The sequence below is a fragment of the Notolabrus celidotus genome, chromosome 23 (assembly GCF_009762535.1).
Source record: "Notolabrus celidotus isolate fNotCel1 chromosome 23, fNotCel1.pri, whole genome shotgun sequence".
In the NCBI taxonomy this organism is placed as follows: Eukaryota; Metazoa; Chordata; class Actinopteri; order Labriformes; family Labridae; genus Notolabrus; species Notolabrus celidotus.
This window is the reverse complement of record NC_048294.1, coordinates 1020140-1036629: the sequence shown is the minus strand read 5'-3', so window position 1 is coordinate 1036629 and position 16490 is coordinate 1020140. Positions and strand designations below refer to the sequence as shown.

General features: G+C 41.9%; 2 protein-coding genes and 1 long non-coding RNA gene across 4 annotated transcripts in view; 1 reads left to right on the top strand and 2 right to left on the bottom strand.

Moving 5' to 3' along the window:
- LOC117807697 (endophilin-A1-like) overlaps positions 1–7500 on the bottom strand; it is a 33094-nt gene extending 25594 nt beyond the window's left edge. The window contains exon 1 of the mRNA XM_034677070.1: positions 7233–7500. Coding sequence (XP_034532961.1) covers positions 7233–7277 — 45 coding nt within the window. The 5' untranslated portion in view covers positions 7278–7500. The remainder of the gene's footprint in view (positions 1–7232) is intronic.
- Positions 7501–10334: 2834 nt separating this feature from the next.
- LOC117807699 lies at positions 10335–11526 on the top strand. Its single transcript, XR_004630026.1, has 3 exons — positions 10335–10553; positions 10906–11036; positions 11160–11526. It is a non-coding gene; the product is annotated as an uncharacterized LOC117807699 (long non-coding RNA).
- LOC117807698 overlaps positions 10875–16490 on the bottom strand; it is a 20790-nt gene continuing 15174 nt past the window's right edge. Inside the window, exons 2-7 of one of the 2 annotated variants that reach the window (XM_034677071.1) lie at positions 15564–15710; positions 15402–15443; positions 13461–13718; positions 12586–12828; positions 11058–11279; positions 10875–10975 (exon numbers count right to left, since the gene is read on the bottom strand). In XM_034677071.1, coding sequence (XP_034532962.1) covers positions 10920–10975; positions 11058–11279; positions 12586–12828; positions 13461–13718; positions 15402–15443; positions 15564–15594 — 852 coding nt within the window. In that variant the 5' untranslated portion in view covers positions 15595–15710 and the 3' untranslated portion in view covers positions 10875–10919. The remainder of the gene's footprint in view (positions 10976–11057; positions 11280–12585; positions 12829–13460; positions 13719–15401; positions 15444–15563; positions 15711–16490) is intronic. The other variant, XR_004630025.1, reaches the window with a different exon arrangement.

Here is a 16490-nt window from a genome sequence, read left to right as displayed (position 1 = left end):
GATCGTGACGGATTCAAAACCGGTCCTCACCAAAACATTCTCATAGTGAAAGTTAAAAACACAAACAAACATGGCTGCTGTTAGCACTCACAACTGTCATGCTAGCATTATCCAGTTGTCATGGTGACACGATATCAGGAGAAAAGTTATAACACATATATAATACTGTAACAGCTCTACTGTTTGTTAAACCTGTTCAGTGTAGATGTTCTTAATTCCTACAGTGTTGACAGTCAGTGAAGGCATCAGGAGAGACTAGAGGAGAAGTTCTTCATTCAGCTACAGTACATCTACATTTCTGTAGGACTTACTAAAAGTCATTCATTCTTCTGCTTGTCAGAGCCCCCGTGGTGAGAGCTTTTTAGACTCTGATCCGGACTACAGTCCTGAGCAAAGACCCTCATGGGGTCAGAGGGGACAGGCCCGAGGTGGAGCGAGAGGGGCAGTCAGTAGAGTCAGGGGAAGCAGAGGCAGGAGACGGGGAGTGAACGCTGGGGGAATGTACGCTCTGCAGGAGGCGGGCAGAACAGCAGGACGGTATCTGATTGGTTTAAAATTTTGGGACCCAAAAATGGTGATTGGTTGGTGTTTTCCCAGGTTTACTCCGGCTGTAGAGAGCAGCTTTTCAGGACATAAAGATCATTTTAACCAGTATAACAAAAAGTGGATCTAAATCTGACGACCAACCCCAGCTTTAATATAAATATAAAATTCTATAAGATGATCCCACTTTTTTATGTGTTTCAGGGAAAGAAAAAAAAAGGTATTTTTGGCTCATACGGTGAATTATAAAGTAGAGTTCTGAACCGAGTTTGTTGGCTACTGTTTTATCCATCTTGTATTGTTGTGGCTCAATGATTTGGAAGGTTTTTGTCTTTTATTTTACATTCCTTTTTTTCTGTTGGAATGTCGTCTATCATGTGATCTTGAAAGTTTTGTCTTTTCTCTTCTGTAGAGCGAAGAGTTACTGAGGTATTAACTCAGATATATCTCACATTCAGTCTCTCGTCTTTCCTCCTCCTCTTTACTCCTTTCCTTTCCTGTCGTGTTCTGACCATTGATCTCTCTCTCTCTCTCTCTCCCTCCCTCTCTCTCTCCATCCCTTCTTATCTCCCTCATGTTTTATTCAACCAGGTGGACTGAGGTGTCCCGTTTCCTGTCCCTGCTGTCACTGGTGGCAGCAGCGGCGGCCATCTTTGTACGGGGCACAGTGACTTAGCAGTCGGGCTTCACGCTGCCACCGCTTGCTCAGCTCCAGTTCTGTCAACCTCCATCTGTTTAAACCACGAGGAAAACAAGCATGGACCCACACGCTGAGCCGTGTCCTAGATTCAGGTCTCGGAGGACGGGAGGTTTGCATTCATGCTTTAATATTTTAATGGTTCACCACCGACGGCCAATGAGAGCTCACCTGAGAGCACACACCCTGACTGGAAAGCAGTCGCGCTGACTTAAAGGAAAAGCTGAATACAAAACATTTGATTGATAAATAACAAATTTAGAAGACTTCCCCCTGGGATGAAGAAAAGAAGATGACTGGGTAAGGAGTTGATAAAAATAATTAGCTGGAGGCACCATGAAGACAAAGATGGAGGGATGATGGAGGGACAGTACGGCAGATTATTGAAGGAAAAGAAAGCTGGAGGTTTATGTTACAAGAAGGATGAAGGGATGGGAAAGAGAGAGAGAAGAGGTTATGGTGGGAGGGAGAAGAAGAATGGGGAAAGAAAAAAAAGGATGAAGAGAAGAAGGGTTTGAAAAAGTTGGAATGATGGAGGGATGACTAGAGGGAAAAGAAAGATGGTGGACTGAAAGACAAATTGATGAATGAAGAAAGGAGATAAAAGAAGAAGACATGAGGACACTGGATGGATGGAGGGATGACCACAGGGGGAGGATAGATGGAGGACTGGTTATGACAGATGAAAGGATGATGGAGGGAGAGTAAGTCAATTACAGAGATTAATAAATGAAAAGAAAGCTGGAGGTTTATGTTACAAGAAGGATGGAGGGATGGAAAAGAAAGATAAAAGAGGTAATAGAGGAAGAAAATGGGCAAAAGATAGAGGGGAAGATATTCTGCATGGAAGGATGAAGGGATGAGTATGGCTCAAAAAAGTTCTAAAAGCACAAACAGGAAGAGCTGGATGTCCTTTCAGAATAAAAGCTTCAAGATAATCAAACTTCAACATCTTCTCACAGTCCTCAAACTTCAGGAAATGTTTTAGCATTTTTTGACAGGAAGTAGTCATTATTGAGTTTTTAGAAGTGGAATAACACCGAGAGGGCGACTTCATCTCCCACCCTGTAATTTGGAGGGTTGAGTCTTCCTGCTGTGTGTTCATAAACACTCTGCGTTACTTTCTTCAACCTGTGATTACTCTTTGAGAATGTGTGATTACCCTCTTCCCCCCGGTCCCTGCTCTGCTTCGTCTGCTCTGCATGAATTAAACACACCGATGAGCTCGCTCACAGCCAACGCCGTCCGTCCGCAGAATCAGGGTCAGGTTTCGATTCACATTAAAAGGAAACACAGATAACGCCCCGTACTGACTGACTCGCTCTCTCTCCTGGTCTCCAGAGTTACCCGTCTCTGACGTCTCGTGCCGCCCTCCCGCCCGCCGCCCCCCTCTCTTTCCGTTAACGTCTGCTGTTGATTCACAGATCTATTTAAAGGCCTCGCACCCCCACCCGCTCGCCATCACACTGCTGACAGAGAGACGCAGCCTTCTCCTCACATCAGGCATGTGATCCTTCTCTTTAATTAACCCGCTGCTCCTGCATCTGCACGTCATCCGAAGAATCTCTTCATAGAGAGAGAGAGAGGTGGAAGGAAGTAGCTCTGGAGTCATCTGCTAACTTATTATGCTAACCCAGCGAACATGTCAGCCTCAAACTACAGCCGGGGACAGAAGAGGGTTTTATTATCAGGGACAGAAATGGTCGTCGATACAAGAAAGAGTCGTACGTTTTTGGTCTAAAAGTTTGGTGGACAGTAAAGATTTGGTCATCACGGTTGCCCTGAAGAACAAATCACAACAGCAAATCAGAAAACACTGACATTAACCAAACCGGAAGAAGTAGGTACCCTCGGGGGAAATGACTCATCGCTGATTGGAGGGTACCTACTTTTTCCGGTTTGGTTATAATGTCGAAGTGTTTTCTGATTTGCCGTTGTGATTTGCACTTCAGGGCCACCGTAGGTTATAGACGATTAGGAGTGCGACGGATCAAAAAACTCACGGTTCGGATCGGATCACGGTTTTGAGTCACGGATCGGATCATTTTTCGGATCAGCAAAAAAAAAAAGAAAAAAAAAAAAAATAAGACAAGACAAATATAACTTTGTCCCTCCATTTATTTGGTAACACACTTTGCCCATTAAATAAAAACTAAATTCAACTCAAAATGTACTGCATGCGCAAAGCACCCTATCTGTGGGCCCAGTCCTGCCTCATTCACTGCATTTCATGGCATGGCAAGTGAAGGAGCAGAGGAACTTCAAAAGTTTCACTCCATTCTTCTTTCAATCGCTGATTTTCACCGTCCACTTTTCTTTGAGCTGCAAACTGAACACACCGTTTTATTCTAGGGTCCTACAGCTGGCAAAGTGCCAAAATGCAAACTGCTCCAAAAACGAAAGTGAAAGTTAAAAATTGTACTCGCAGCATTGGACTCTAAGGCTGTTTCCGAAATCGCCTACTATACTAGCAGTACGTACTGATATGTCCAAAATTCAGTATGTAGTAAGTAGTATGTGAACAAGAGCAAAATCTGCAGTAAGCCAAAACTCCCCGGATGTCTACTGATTCGGGAAAATATCTCAGTGTGCATCGGACCAGTCTGCCTCACGTACTGTTTCCCATAATGCACAGCGCTCGTTCTGCTTTTTCTTTTTCCTCATTTTTTGACGGGAGGAAATCTGTTTTTGGGTGCTGTGAAAGTTATCAAATTACATATAAACCACTTCCTAACTTTTTAAATCATAAATGGATGCTAAATAAGCTTTTTATTTATCGGCTTCGCCGTTGTTTACTTCCGCTTTCCGAAACCGGAAATCCAGCGAAGTCTGGCTCAGCATGCTGCATGACAGATCGAACAGAACAGTCATACTACAGACTAAATTCAAACGCAGGATGTAGTAGGAAATACCTACTACTTGATGAGTGAGTGTGGATTGAACATGCGGTCATCACGTGAACACGCGCAACTTTTTTCAACAACTGATCCGAGGACCACGTCCGTGCCGAACCGTGCAGAGGCATCCGTACGGATCAACGATGATCCGTTGCACCACTATAGACGATCCTTTTTCATTTATAGATGAAATGTGTCCTTTATCAACAACATGAAACAACAATCAGTTCCTGGGAAACAGCTTTTAGTTGGAGATGCTCCTATTGTTAGTGTCGCAGTATTCGAGATCGGTCTTGGTGAGACTTATGTAAGGTCTCGGTCTCTGACTATATTTTAAATCCAGACCAGAGGAGACCACAACTGAGGCTCTCTGTCTCTCTCAGGGGCGCATCTCGCTCAGCTGGTGGTGAAGCTTTCAGCAGAGTGTCTGCCCCCTGGTGGCTGGCTGCATTATAGGTCAAAAAATCTGTCTCCTCCATTCATTTGAATGGGGGGAGCAGTCACACTTTAAAAATAAATACACGTGGTACGAATGTTTCTCATATCCGTATGCTGTGGTGATATGTAGTTAGTATTTGACTGTTTTGTGTCCAAGGCCTCTTTTTCCTGAAAAGTTTCTTCTTCGTTAGTTATTAGAGTTTAAAAAACAGGGTTTTACTTTACTACCAAATCCCCCAAAACTACTCATAACTTTTGAAGACTAGAAAATTGGGTTATCCTTGATCTGGTCAAGCTGAAACTACCAACATTTGTAATGTTTACTTCTAAGGTGACTTTGGATTAAGAGAGAATCATTAAAGCTTTGGTTATTGACGATCACTTCACGTGTTTAGATTAGATGTTTTATTAATCGGCGACACAAAACAACAATTGAAAAGTTGAAACCATCAGAAGTTTGTAATGTTTACTTCTAAATGGACTTTAGATGAAGAGATTATTAAATGTTTGGCTCTTCTTTCTGTTGAGTTCATTTACGAACATCTAACATTTGAACAACTTTTCAACTTCCTGCCGGTCTCACACGAGTTAAACCTGAATCCCTAACCCTGATCAGGTCTTCTGGAGCAGCCTGTCACGTCTCTTCTGATGGATCGTGTTTGATTATCTTTATAAGGTAAAATCTGAGTCTGAGCCTCCAGGACGCCCCGTCTCTGTTGGACTTGTATTTCCTGCTCTGTTCTGCTGCAGTGACCCAGTTTCCCCCTCAGGGATCAATAAACATCATCTCCTCTCCATCAGCAGCGCTTCCTCCAACATACGCAACAAATGTGCAAGAATCTGTCCTGATGACAGCGTGGGGGATCAAAGACAGACACGAGGGGAACAGATTCCCCCCCGCCTCGTTCTGTTCATCTGGTTTCATTCTCAGAGTCACATCGACTCGGTGAAGTCAGAGCAGACGGGATTCGAACAAATCCCCGAGGGAGGACGGATGAAGTGTAGACAAGAGGAAGAGGGGGTTAAAATGATAGAGGGATGAAGAAAAGAAGATGACATGGTAAGGAGTTGATACAAATAATTAGCTGGAGGCACCATGAAGACAAAGATGGAGGGATGATGGAGGGATAGCAAGGCAGATTATTGAAGGAAAAGAAAGCTGGAGGTGTATGTTACAAGAAGGATGGAGGGATGGGAAAGAGAGGTAGAAGAGGTTAAGGGGGGGAAGAAGAATGGGGAAAGAAAAAAGGATGAAGAGAAGAAGGGTTTGAAAAGGTTGGAATGATGGAGGGATGACTACAGGGAAAAGAAAGATGGTGGACTGAAAGACAAAACGATGAATAAAGAAAGGAGATAAAAGAAGAAGACATGAGGACACTGGATGGATGGAGGGATGACCACAGGGGGAGGATAGATGGAGGACTGGTTATGACAGATGAAAGGATGATGGAGGGAGAGTACGGCAATTAAGGAGACGAATAAAGGAAAAGAAAGCTGGAGTTTTATGTTACAAGAAGGATGGAGGGATGGAAAAGAAAGAGGGGAAGACATCCTGGATGGAAGGATGAATATGGTTTGAAAAGTTGGAATGATGGAGAGATGACTACAGGTAAAAGAAAGATGGTGGACTGAAAGACAGAACGATTAATAAAGAAAGGGATGGATGGAGGGATGACCACAGGGAAAAGGAGGAGTGGTTATGACAGAAAATGGGGATGAAAGGATGATGGAGAGACAGTAGGGCAATTACAGAGATTAATAAAGGAAAAGAAAGCTGGAGGTTTATGTTACAAGAAGGATGGAGGGATGGAAAAGAAAGAGGGGAAGACATCTTGGATGAAGGGATGAATACAGTTTGAAAAGTTGGAATGATGGAGAGATGACTACAGGTAAAAAAAAGATGGTGGACTGAAAGACAAAACAATGAATAAAGAAAGGGATGATGGAGGGATGACCACAGGGGGAGGGAAAATGGAGGATTGATTATGATAGATGAAGTGCAGGATGGAAAAGAAAGAGGGGAAGAAATCCTGGATGAAGGGATGAATATGGTTTGAAAAGTTGGAATGACGGAGGGATGACTACAGGTAAAAGAAAGATGGTGGACTGGAAGACAGAACAATAAAGAAAGAAAGGGATGGATGAAGGAAAGGAGGAGTTGTGACAGATAAAAGGGGGATGAAAGGATGATGAAGGGAAGTTGGACGTAAGTAAAAAAAATGGAGGGAATTCCCTGTTGCGCGTGACAACAGCCAATCACACACTCACTATTACGTAATACCTCCTCACAGAGAGGGGGGCATACCCTGCTCCTGTATGCACACCAACCACACCATAACACCACCTCACCATAACACCACCTCACCAGCTACACCATAACACCACCTCACCATAACATGGTGAACATTTCACCCTTTCATCTGTACTCTGATATAGACCTGCTCTTTAAATGATGTAATGTGTTTTGGCGTTCTAACATCAGAGGTTAGGATTCGAATGCTCGACGCGTTCGAATCCCAACCTCTGATGTTCGAATTCTCCCGTACGGGTCATTAAAAGGGACAAAAAGCTGAATTTAAGGCGATTTAAAAACAAACTCCTCACAGAATAAAAGCATTACATGTGGTGTGTTCAGGTGTGTGTGTGTGTGTTCTTACCTGGGTGGCTTTATGGAACTGCTTTTTCAACCCCGCCACAGACATCACTTCGGTTGCGTTAAAAAAAAAACCCACCAAACTATACGTTAAATTTATATTTTTAAATATAAAGTGAACTGATGGAAGTCAACAGGACCGAGTCAGACCACAAAGTGTCGGTATATCCGGTCGCGAGGCGTCGATACAGTCCCTTTATTTTGGTGGAACTGGTGCTGGGATCGGTAAGAGATGATTGCCAGACCAAACCCAGCTGGATCTATTTTCAGTCAGAGAGAGAGAGAGAGAGAGAGAGAGAGTGTGAGAGAGAGAGAGAGAGAGTGAGAGAGAGGGGGAGAGAGAGAGAGAGAGATAGAGAGCGAGAGAGAGAGAGAGAGGGGAGAGAGAGAGAGAGAGAGAGAGAGAGAGAGAGAGAGAGAGAGAGAGGAGAGAGAGAGAGAGAGAGAGGGGGAGAGAGAGAGGAGAGAGAGAGAGAGAGAGAGAGAGAGAGAGAGAGAGAGAGAGAGAGAGAGAGAGACAAAGATCCTCAAATGATAAGATGAGTTAAATTCAGTAGCCTATAGTTCAATGGACAATTCTTCAATACAATTTTGTGTGATAATCAAAGTTTGATAATAGAAATGTAATAAATAATATACTTAATAGCTAAAATAAAAGCACTAATAAAAAAAACATTATTACAATTATTTAAAAATAAAGAACAGGAAAACTAAATTTAACAAAATGAAATAAAAACACATGGAAGATATTACGGAAGCCCGAAAGGGACATGATTAAATACACAAATACATTCCCAAATTAAGCCATGCTGAGAATTTATAGTATTTTATTGTATTTATATCCCAGAATGTATCATACAGTCACATTTTTTGTTTTGCAGCTAAATTCTCTGCATGTGTTTCTCCTTTAATTTAAGTAGGACTGAGAGTACTAAAGCCTGCAGGAGCATGGGAAGGAAATATTCAAATTAGACTACTTCCTTAAGCGGCCTCAAGGAAGTACTTTAGGTTACATAACTAGAACATCCTTGTTTGTCCTGTGTTGTCTTTTTAGAGTTTACAGTCTAAATATTTACTCTTGAGTTGCAAACCTATGGGGCACCATGTGCACACTGAAAATAACAGGATCAGTTCTCCATATTAAGCTCCAAAAGATCCTAAAAATGTAGTGGGAATTTTTTTAAATCATGTTTTTAACATTAAGAGCAGTGTTTGTGGTTTAGCAATCAATATTTAGATTAATCATTTAACATTTATATTTATCATTTAGATTCAACATTTGGATTCATATTTAATATTTAGATCTATATTTAACTTTTAAATTCAACACTTATATTTATCATTCAAATTTAACATTTATATTTATATTTAAATATATCATTTATATTGAAATTTAACATTTAAATTTAACATTTGACATTTAGATCTATATTTAGCATTACAATTTAGATTTTTATTTACCATTTATATTTAACATTTAGCTTTATATTTAACATTTAGATTTATATTTAACACTTAGATTTATACTGAACATTTATTTAACATTTAGATTTAACACTTGACATTCAGATCTATACTTAACATTTTAAAGGGGACATATCACGCTTTTTTCATCAACATATATTGGTCTAAGAGGTCCCCAAAACATGTCTTTAAAGTTTATGCTCAAAAAAACACTTTGAAATCAGATTTTGGCCTGCCTGAAAAGTCCTCTTCTTCATTCCTCATCAGAACACTCTGTTTTCTCTCTGACCACGCCCCCTCAGGAAGTGGATGTGCCTCGGCTGTCCAGCACGTTGATCTAATGTTTACATGTTGGCTGAATATACACGGCTGCTCAGAGATCGCGTTACTTCAACCCTCTGAATCTGATCCTGACGGAGAGGCGCCTGTAGCAGGACCTTTCTGAAGGATTGGTCACAGATTTAGTGTTTCTTGTTGTTTTATTTATCAGTATGTCGACGTGTGTCTTGGTACACAGCTACGAACGTGTAGCTATGTGGCTATGCTAACTAGCGCTAGCACTTATCCATGATAAATAAAAATCATCCACTAGATCTTCAAATCTGCAGACGTGGGGAGTAAAACCGACCTCTGCCAGGAAGGCAGCAGGACCTTTTATGAAGGATTGGTCACAGATTTAGTGTTTCTTGTTGTTTTATTTGTCAGTATGTCGACGTGTGTCTTGGTACACAGCTACAGCTACAGCTACAGCTACAGCTACAGCTACAGCTACAGCTACAGCTACAGCTACGAACATATAGCTATGTGGCTATGCTAATTAGTGCTAGCACTTATCCATGACAAATAAAAATCATCCACTAGATCTTCAAATCTGCAGACGTGGGGAGTCAAACCGACCTTTGTGTTTATTAAGACAGCCTACAACTAGCATGCCTCCCTCCTAAGCTCCTTGTTAGCACACATTTGTGCAGGTAATGAAAAACGGAGGAGGGGTTGAGTTGTATTTTATACAGTCTATGGGCTGAACAAGCTCCGAGCTCTGACTCCGTGACAGACCGGATATTGTTGTTACGTAACAAAAACACGGAAGTCTGAAACGGCTGGTTTCACACACATTTACAGAAAGGTGGAGAAATCAGAACAGGGGCAGAATGGATTTTTTTCATTCTCGGGGGGTTTGTAGACATGCCAGGGACACATATTTCAGGTAAAGAACCATTAAAAAGTCAATTTTGCATGATATGTCACCTTTAATTCAGCATTTGAATTTATATTTTAACATTTAGATTTAACGTTTAGCATTCAGATCTAAATGTAACATTTAGATTTATATTACAGTTATAACAGTTATTTTTTACTGAAATATATTTTTCACAAAAAAATTAAATGTGAAGAAGATGAGAAATTGTCTAAATGTGATTAAAAAAAGAGACTTTTGAAAATTCACACTACATTTTTATGACATGTGGGAGAGACTAATATTTCTTTCTTTATCTCTAATCTGTGAGCTCCTTTTTTTGTACAAGTTGTCAATAACATTTATTCTGTTGTTCAATAAAAAATAAAAAACATGGAGGAATATTTTTGTCTCCATCTGTCAAACACAAACGATCTTTGGCAGAAAAAGAACGTCACGTTCTCTTTGACGTTCCCGCGCCCCTCCTCCCTTTGACGCCCGGAGCACGAGACACTCGACCCTGCTGTCGCGAAGACAAACAAATGTTCACGTGCTCTAATATGACGGCACGAGACGGAACACCTTAACATGTAACGAGGGAAAGGCAAAGGAGCGACATTCAGGGGGTTCAGGGTTTCAGCACCATGGACAGCTCTTTGGGGGGAAAGCTTGTGCTGCATTCAAGTTCAGCTTGGAAAATAGAGTCCTCATTGGAATTGGGGGGAGTCCATTCAAACGCTTCAGGAATTTGTCTTAATGACATACAAATTAAATAATAATACGAAACAACACTTTATTTGACTAACTGGTTATTATTTTAAACTGTTCTCCCATAATCCAACACAATGTTAAATTGTGTTGGATCTTTAAAGTCTCAGTACTCTTTTATTTATTTATTTTTTTTCTACAATGTTAACAGACTGTTTATGGATACAACATGTACAAAAATATTAAACACTTTCACATTAAGATAAACATATCAAATAAATAAACATGACAAACGTCTAACCTGTACATATTTGTAATTTGTTTTCAGTTTTATCGTTCATTTTAATCCACCTCCATGATCACATGATGCCGTTGGTCGTCTGCAGCATGCCGATTAGCTGCAATGGGATGAAGAAGAAACCGAGTGTTAGCATTAAAACAGAGAGTAGAGGTTTCCAGGTGTGTATCATCAGTTCTTACCTCTTCTCCTGTCTCTGTATATGAGCATCAGTATGACCGTCAACAGCAGGTAAGGTATCCCTACGACCACAGGAATAATTATTCTGAGGATGAAAATTACAGGAGCATCAGGAGCATCAAGAGCATCAGGAGCATCAGGAGCATCAAGAGCATCAGGAGCATCAGGAGCATCAGGAGCATCAGGAGCATCAGGAGCATCAGGAGCATCAGGAGCTGCATGGTCTGAAACCAAAGAGAGATTATTGATTTTTATTTGAACATTAAAGTTAAAATCAAATATTGTTTACATGTTCTTTTAGACTTTAAGGTGTCTGTACACATTTTCTGCAGTAACAGAACTTCAACTTTAAGTTTGTGGATTTCACCTCCTCCTCCAAAGACTAAAAGTTAAAGAGCTAAATACTGCACTATTTCTACTGGCCAGCAGGGGGAGACTAAATTGTATAGAAGTCCACTGGAGAGGACACCACTTCTGAGTTGATTTTTTCCTCATTTTTAAAATTTGTATTTATTTTTTTATATTAATTTTATTTTATTTTTGCCTTTATTGTATAGGACAGCTGAAGATAGGCAGGGGAGTAGAGAGCGGGGGAAGAGGTGCAGTAAATGGTCAACCGGTCGGGAGTCGAACCGGCGACCTCTGCAACGAGGACTGTAGCCTCTGTATGTGGGGCGCTTAGACCGCTAGGCTGCTAGGCCACCAGCGCCCCCTGAAGTCGATTTCTTCCTCATTTAACATTTTTCTAACAGGGTTATGGTCTCAATTTCCGGTTTCAAGTCCTCTTCGATTTAGCATGATGTTGATTTTTTAAAATTATGGTCCCATTTAAGATCAAAGAGAAACAAAGGGGGGGGGCGCTGGTGGCCTAGTGGTCTAAGTGCCCCACATACAGAGGCTACAGTCCTCGTCGCAGGGGTTGCCGGCTCGATTCCCGGCCGGTCGACCATCTCCTGCATGTCTTCCCCCACTCTCTACTCCCCACATTTCCTGTCTCTCTTCAGCTGTCCTATAAAATAAAGGTAAAAAGCCCAAAAATATAACTTAAAGAGAAAAAAGGGCTCGTCGTTGGCTTAATCAGTGGCTAGCTTTGGCAAAGAGTTAGCCTCTGCTGACTTGAACTTTGACCTACACCCTGAACTGTGACTCAGACCTTCCAACTAGTTGTAATGAATAAAAGTGTGATGAACACAGACTAAAACATAAAACACATACGGAAGCCCAAAGATGGAGGCCGCCATATTGGAAATTCTGACTCCTAGCTTTAGATGAATCTATAAACAGGCAAAAGCTGTAAACATGTTGAATTGTGCTGTAGAAGTTGACATTTTGATATGGGACCTAATGGGGACTCCTTTGCTTTTGGAGGCAGCCCCAAGTGGAACATAGAGGAACTGCAGGTTTTTTTTGCATTTGCACATTAGCTTCATTTTTAAACAGCACAGGCATGGCAGTGCTGGATTGACTTTTCACCTACACTACGTTTCAAAAGCTACACCTGTGCACTGCAGACGTAAATGAAGGTCTAACCTGTCACAGAGAGCCAGCTCTCCTGTGATCCTCCAACTCCAGAGATGTTGCACATGTAGAATCCTTCATCAGACTTTGAAACACAGTCGAGGGTCATGGATCCAGAGGCACTGCGTCCGATGAGGCGGCCATCTTTATAGAATTGTTTCGGTTTGGAGGAAGACTCCCTCTCTGTACAGCGCAGTGTCACATTGTGTCCCTCCATCACAGGATGGACGGGGCTCTCCAGGATCACAGAACCACCTGAGACAAGGACACAAGTCAGACAAAGCAGTTCCTCTGGGGCAGCTTCATGTCCTTTACAGATCAAATCCAGAATCTTAAGTCCTATCATTAGAAAAAGTTCAGCTTTTCTACTTTTCTGATGTAACTTCTAAAAAAAGTGAAGAAAGCAGGTAAAACAGTGGCGTTCAGGGAGGCTGCAAGGAACTCTGGAGCCGCTGGTATCCTCTGATTCAGAAAGGTCCTGAAGTCCTGTTGTTACCCAGTCCCACTCCTGTCAGCAGGAGCTCTCTGGGTTCATGGGCTCACAGTTTGCAACGCACAGACCCAATTAGCTGGTTGATGCGCTGTGAGCGGAGGAACACGTATGTGCCGCATCTGAGGATAGTGCTTTGGTCTGAGATTCTTCAAATGAGCTGGATTACATGGTCTAGTCTAGCTTCTGTTCTGGTTCTCAGGCTGGTATCTCAACGAAGGGAATGAGGTGCAGGATCTCCTGTGGCTAATACACTTACCATTGACTTCAAAAACAGAACTATCCCTTTAATCCTGACACAGTTCATGGAGTTAGTGTCGACATGGACCTTACTGGGTCAGGAGATTAGGTGTGTTTGTTTGTTGAAGACAAACCTGACTTAGTAATGGGTTCATACCTGTGACTGTGATGTTTACAGCTTGGCCTTTCTCTCCTGACTCCGTCTCACACCAGTACAGACCACTATCAAAGGGGTACAACGAATCAAAGATGCAGGATGAGTCCTCCAGAACCTTCAAATCAACCGGGCAGGACTTAACTCCGATGGAAGTATTCCTCTTCAGCAGGCCCCCCCTGGTTAAGGCCTCACAGCTCAGAGAGACGTCCTCGTACTGAAAGAACTGAGATCTGCTGGGAACTATCTGCAGACTGAGGACTGGGAGACAAAAAACAACCTGAGAATCATTTCAGCAAGAAGTCGTTTTGTCCTCTTTCAAATTTGGAATCATAAACGAAGTTACGACAACTGAAGATCGACTGCAGGGGTGTCATTTGTTCCACTCTTACTGCATCTCCCCCACCATGTCAGGCTACTCTCCCTCTACCCGAGGCGTCTCTTCAAAAAGTTAACATTTGTAACCGGGAGGCAGACCCCCTCTCTACTTTTAAGATTCGGCTTCAAACTTTCCTTTTTGATAAAGCTTATAGTTAGAGCTGGATCAGGCTTGGACCAGGTCTTAGTTATGCTGCTATAGGCTTAGACTGACACACTGGGATCCTGTCTTTCCCTCTCTCTCCTCTCTCTGCCTGTCTCTCACTTTAACTCTTCCTGTCCCATTAAAGTTACTAACCATAGACCTTTCTGGAGTCCCTGAGCTCTCTTGCCTCGTAGGTTCCTCTGGATCTCTGCTGAAGAGTCCTTTTTTGGGGTCTGTTATTCTTTGTTTCTTTGTTTCTTTGTTTCTTTGTTTCTTTGTTTCTTTCATTCCTTCATTCATTCTTTCCTTCCTTCTTTCTTTCATTCCTGCCGTCCTTCATTCTTCCTTTCCTTCTTTTCTTTCCTTCTTTCTTCCTATCTTTCTTTCTTTCTTTCCTTCATTCTTTCTTCCTTCCTTTCCTTCCTTCCTTTCTTCATTCTATCTTTCCTTCTTTCATTCCTTTCTTTCTTTCCTTCATTCTTTCTTCCTTTCTTTCCTTCCTTCCTTCCTTCCTTCAGTCTTTCTTTCCTTCTTTTCTTTCCTCCTTTCTTCCTTTCTTTCTTTCCTTCTTTTTCTTTTCTTTCCTTATTTCTTTCATTCCTTCCTTCCTTCTTTCTTTCCTTCTCTTCTTTTCTTCTTTCATTCCTGCCGTTCTTCTTTCTTTCTTTCTTTCTTTCTTTCTTTCTTTCTTTCTTTCTCTCTCTCTCTCTTTGCTCTTTCCGTGTTTCTTCATCATTTATGTCTCCTTTTCTCGCCCCGTCTTTTCCTTCTGTCATTCCTTCCCCATTTATTCTCCTCTTTTTCTTTCTTCTGGTCTCCCTCTCTTCTCTCTTTTCTTAGACCTTTCTGGAGTCCCTGAGCTCCCTTGTCTCGTAGGTTCCTCTGGATCTCTGCTGCTGTGGACGTGCCAGACTCCAGCTGCTACAACTCCTACTATTTATCTCCCCACTATCATCTCTCTCTCTCTTCATCTCCCTCTATCCCTCTCTCCAACACGGTCTCAGCAGATGTGTGTCTAACATGAGTCTGGTCCTGCTGGAGGTTTCTGCCTGTTAAAGGAAGTTTGTCCTTGCCACTGTAACTTGCTAAATGCTGCAAAGTGCTCTGCTCATGGTGGATTAAGATGAGATCAGACTGAGTCCTGTCTGGAAGATGGGACTGGATCTGATCCGGTCTTGATGTTGGGTCTTTGTTAATAATAGAACATAGAGTACGGTCTAGACTGGCTCTGTTTGGAAAGAGTCTGAGGAGAACATTTGTTAGGATTTGGTGTTGTATCAATAAAGACTGATTGACCCCAATCTGCCTTTCAAAACAGATTGCATATTGGAATATAATAACAGTACAGAAGAAGAAGTCAACAGGAAATGTTGCTAGCCTCTGCATTTTCTCTTTTCAAGACATCATAAAGAGCTTACTACCTTTGTCCGTGATATCAGACGAGGCCATTGCAAGAAACACACCTAAAAAAAACCACATCCAGAGCAGAGAGAAAGAGAGAGATTTACATTCTGTCTGAATCACTAACAGTAATGTGAGATGTTCCTGACAGTCAAAGCACAAAAACAAAGACAGTTACTCACAAGAGTTGAGAATCAACAGAGTGATCTTCATCCTTCTCTACTGCAGGCAGAGTAATGGCGACGTCTTTGTGATCTGCTCAGCACTTCCTGTCTGAAACTAAACCTGTGGTGGGCGTGAGGTGCAAAGACCACTTGAAGTCGTCACTTCTTTGAATTAAAAGAAGAAAAAAAAAAAGCAGTTGGGCTTCAGTAACTCAAAATCTGCCTTTAGGCAGTCCAGACCACGCAGAGGGCCTCGACACCAGTGAGGGAAGAACCAAGCCAACAGATTGATCTCAGAACTGCAGCATCTGGAGGAAGGTAAATCACCTTCAACATGTAGGAGGTTGGTGTATCAGTCAAGGCAGCTCATGTTGGAGGTAGAGGGGGAGGTATACCACCGTTCTGATGTCAACCTAGGTCTTGTGCTGACCGCCATACAACAGAAACCCTCCAAGCCTACAGGTGCATTTCGACCAGAAGTTCCAGGGACTTTAAACCCCAAGAATTACTCATTGTTGTCTGCGTTTCAACCAAGCCCTGAAGTCTCTAAATAATGCAAATCAGGCCAGTGACGTATGGAGAGAAAAAAAGTAAATGCACTACACCACCAGACCACTAGAGGGCAGTAAAACAAAGAGGAGGGCCATTTAACACAGATGACACCACAGAAGGAGACAAAGCTGTTAGAAAAGTTGTTTCAACTCAGCTTTAAGGTATCACTCAACTTAAACACAATTTTAAAAGTCATGTCAGAGATGGACCGGTGTTTTGGTTTAAACAGCGACCCTGTTAACTGGATGCATCCCTCATAAACGTCTTTAGACGATCATTAAATATCTGATGAGGATATTTTGAAAACTTAATAAAAACTAAACTAGTTTGCATTCCCAGGAACTCCCTCTGTGTTTCAACAGCTGTGTAAACTCCACAAACACTGACACGTTC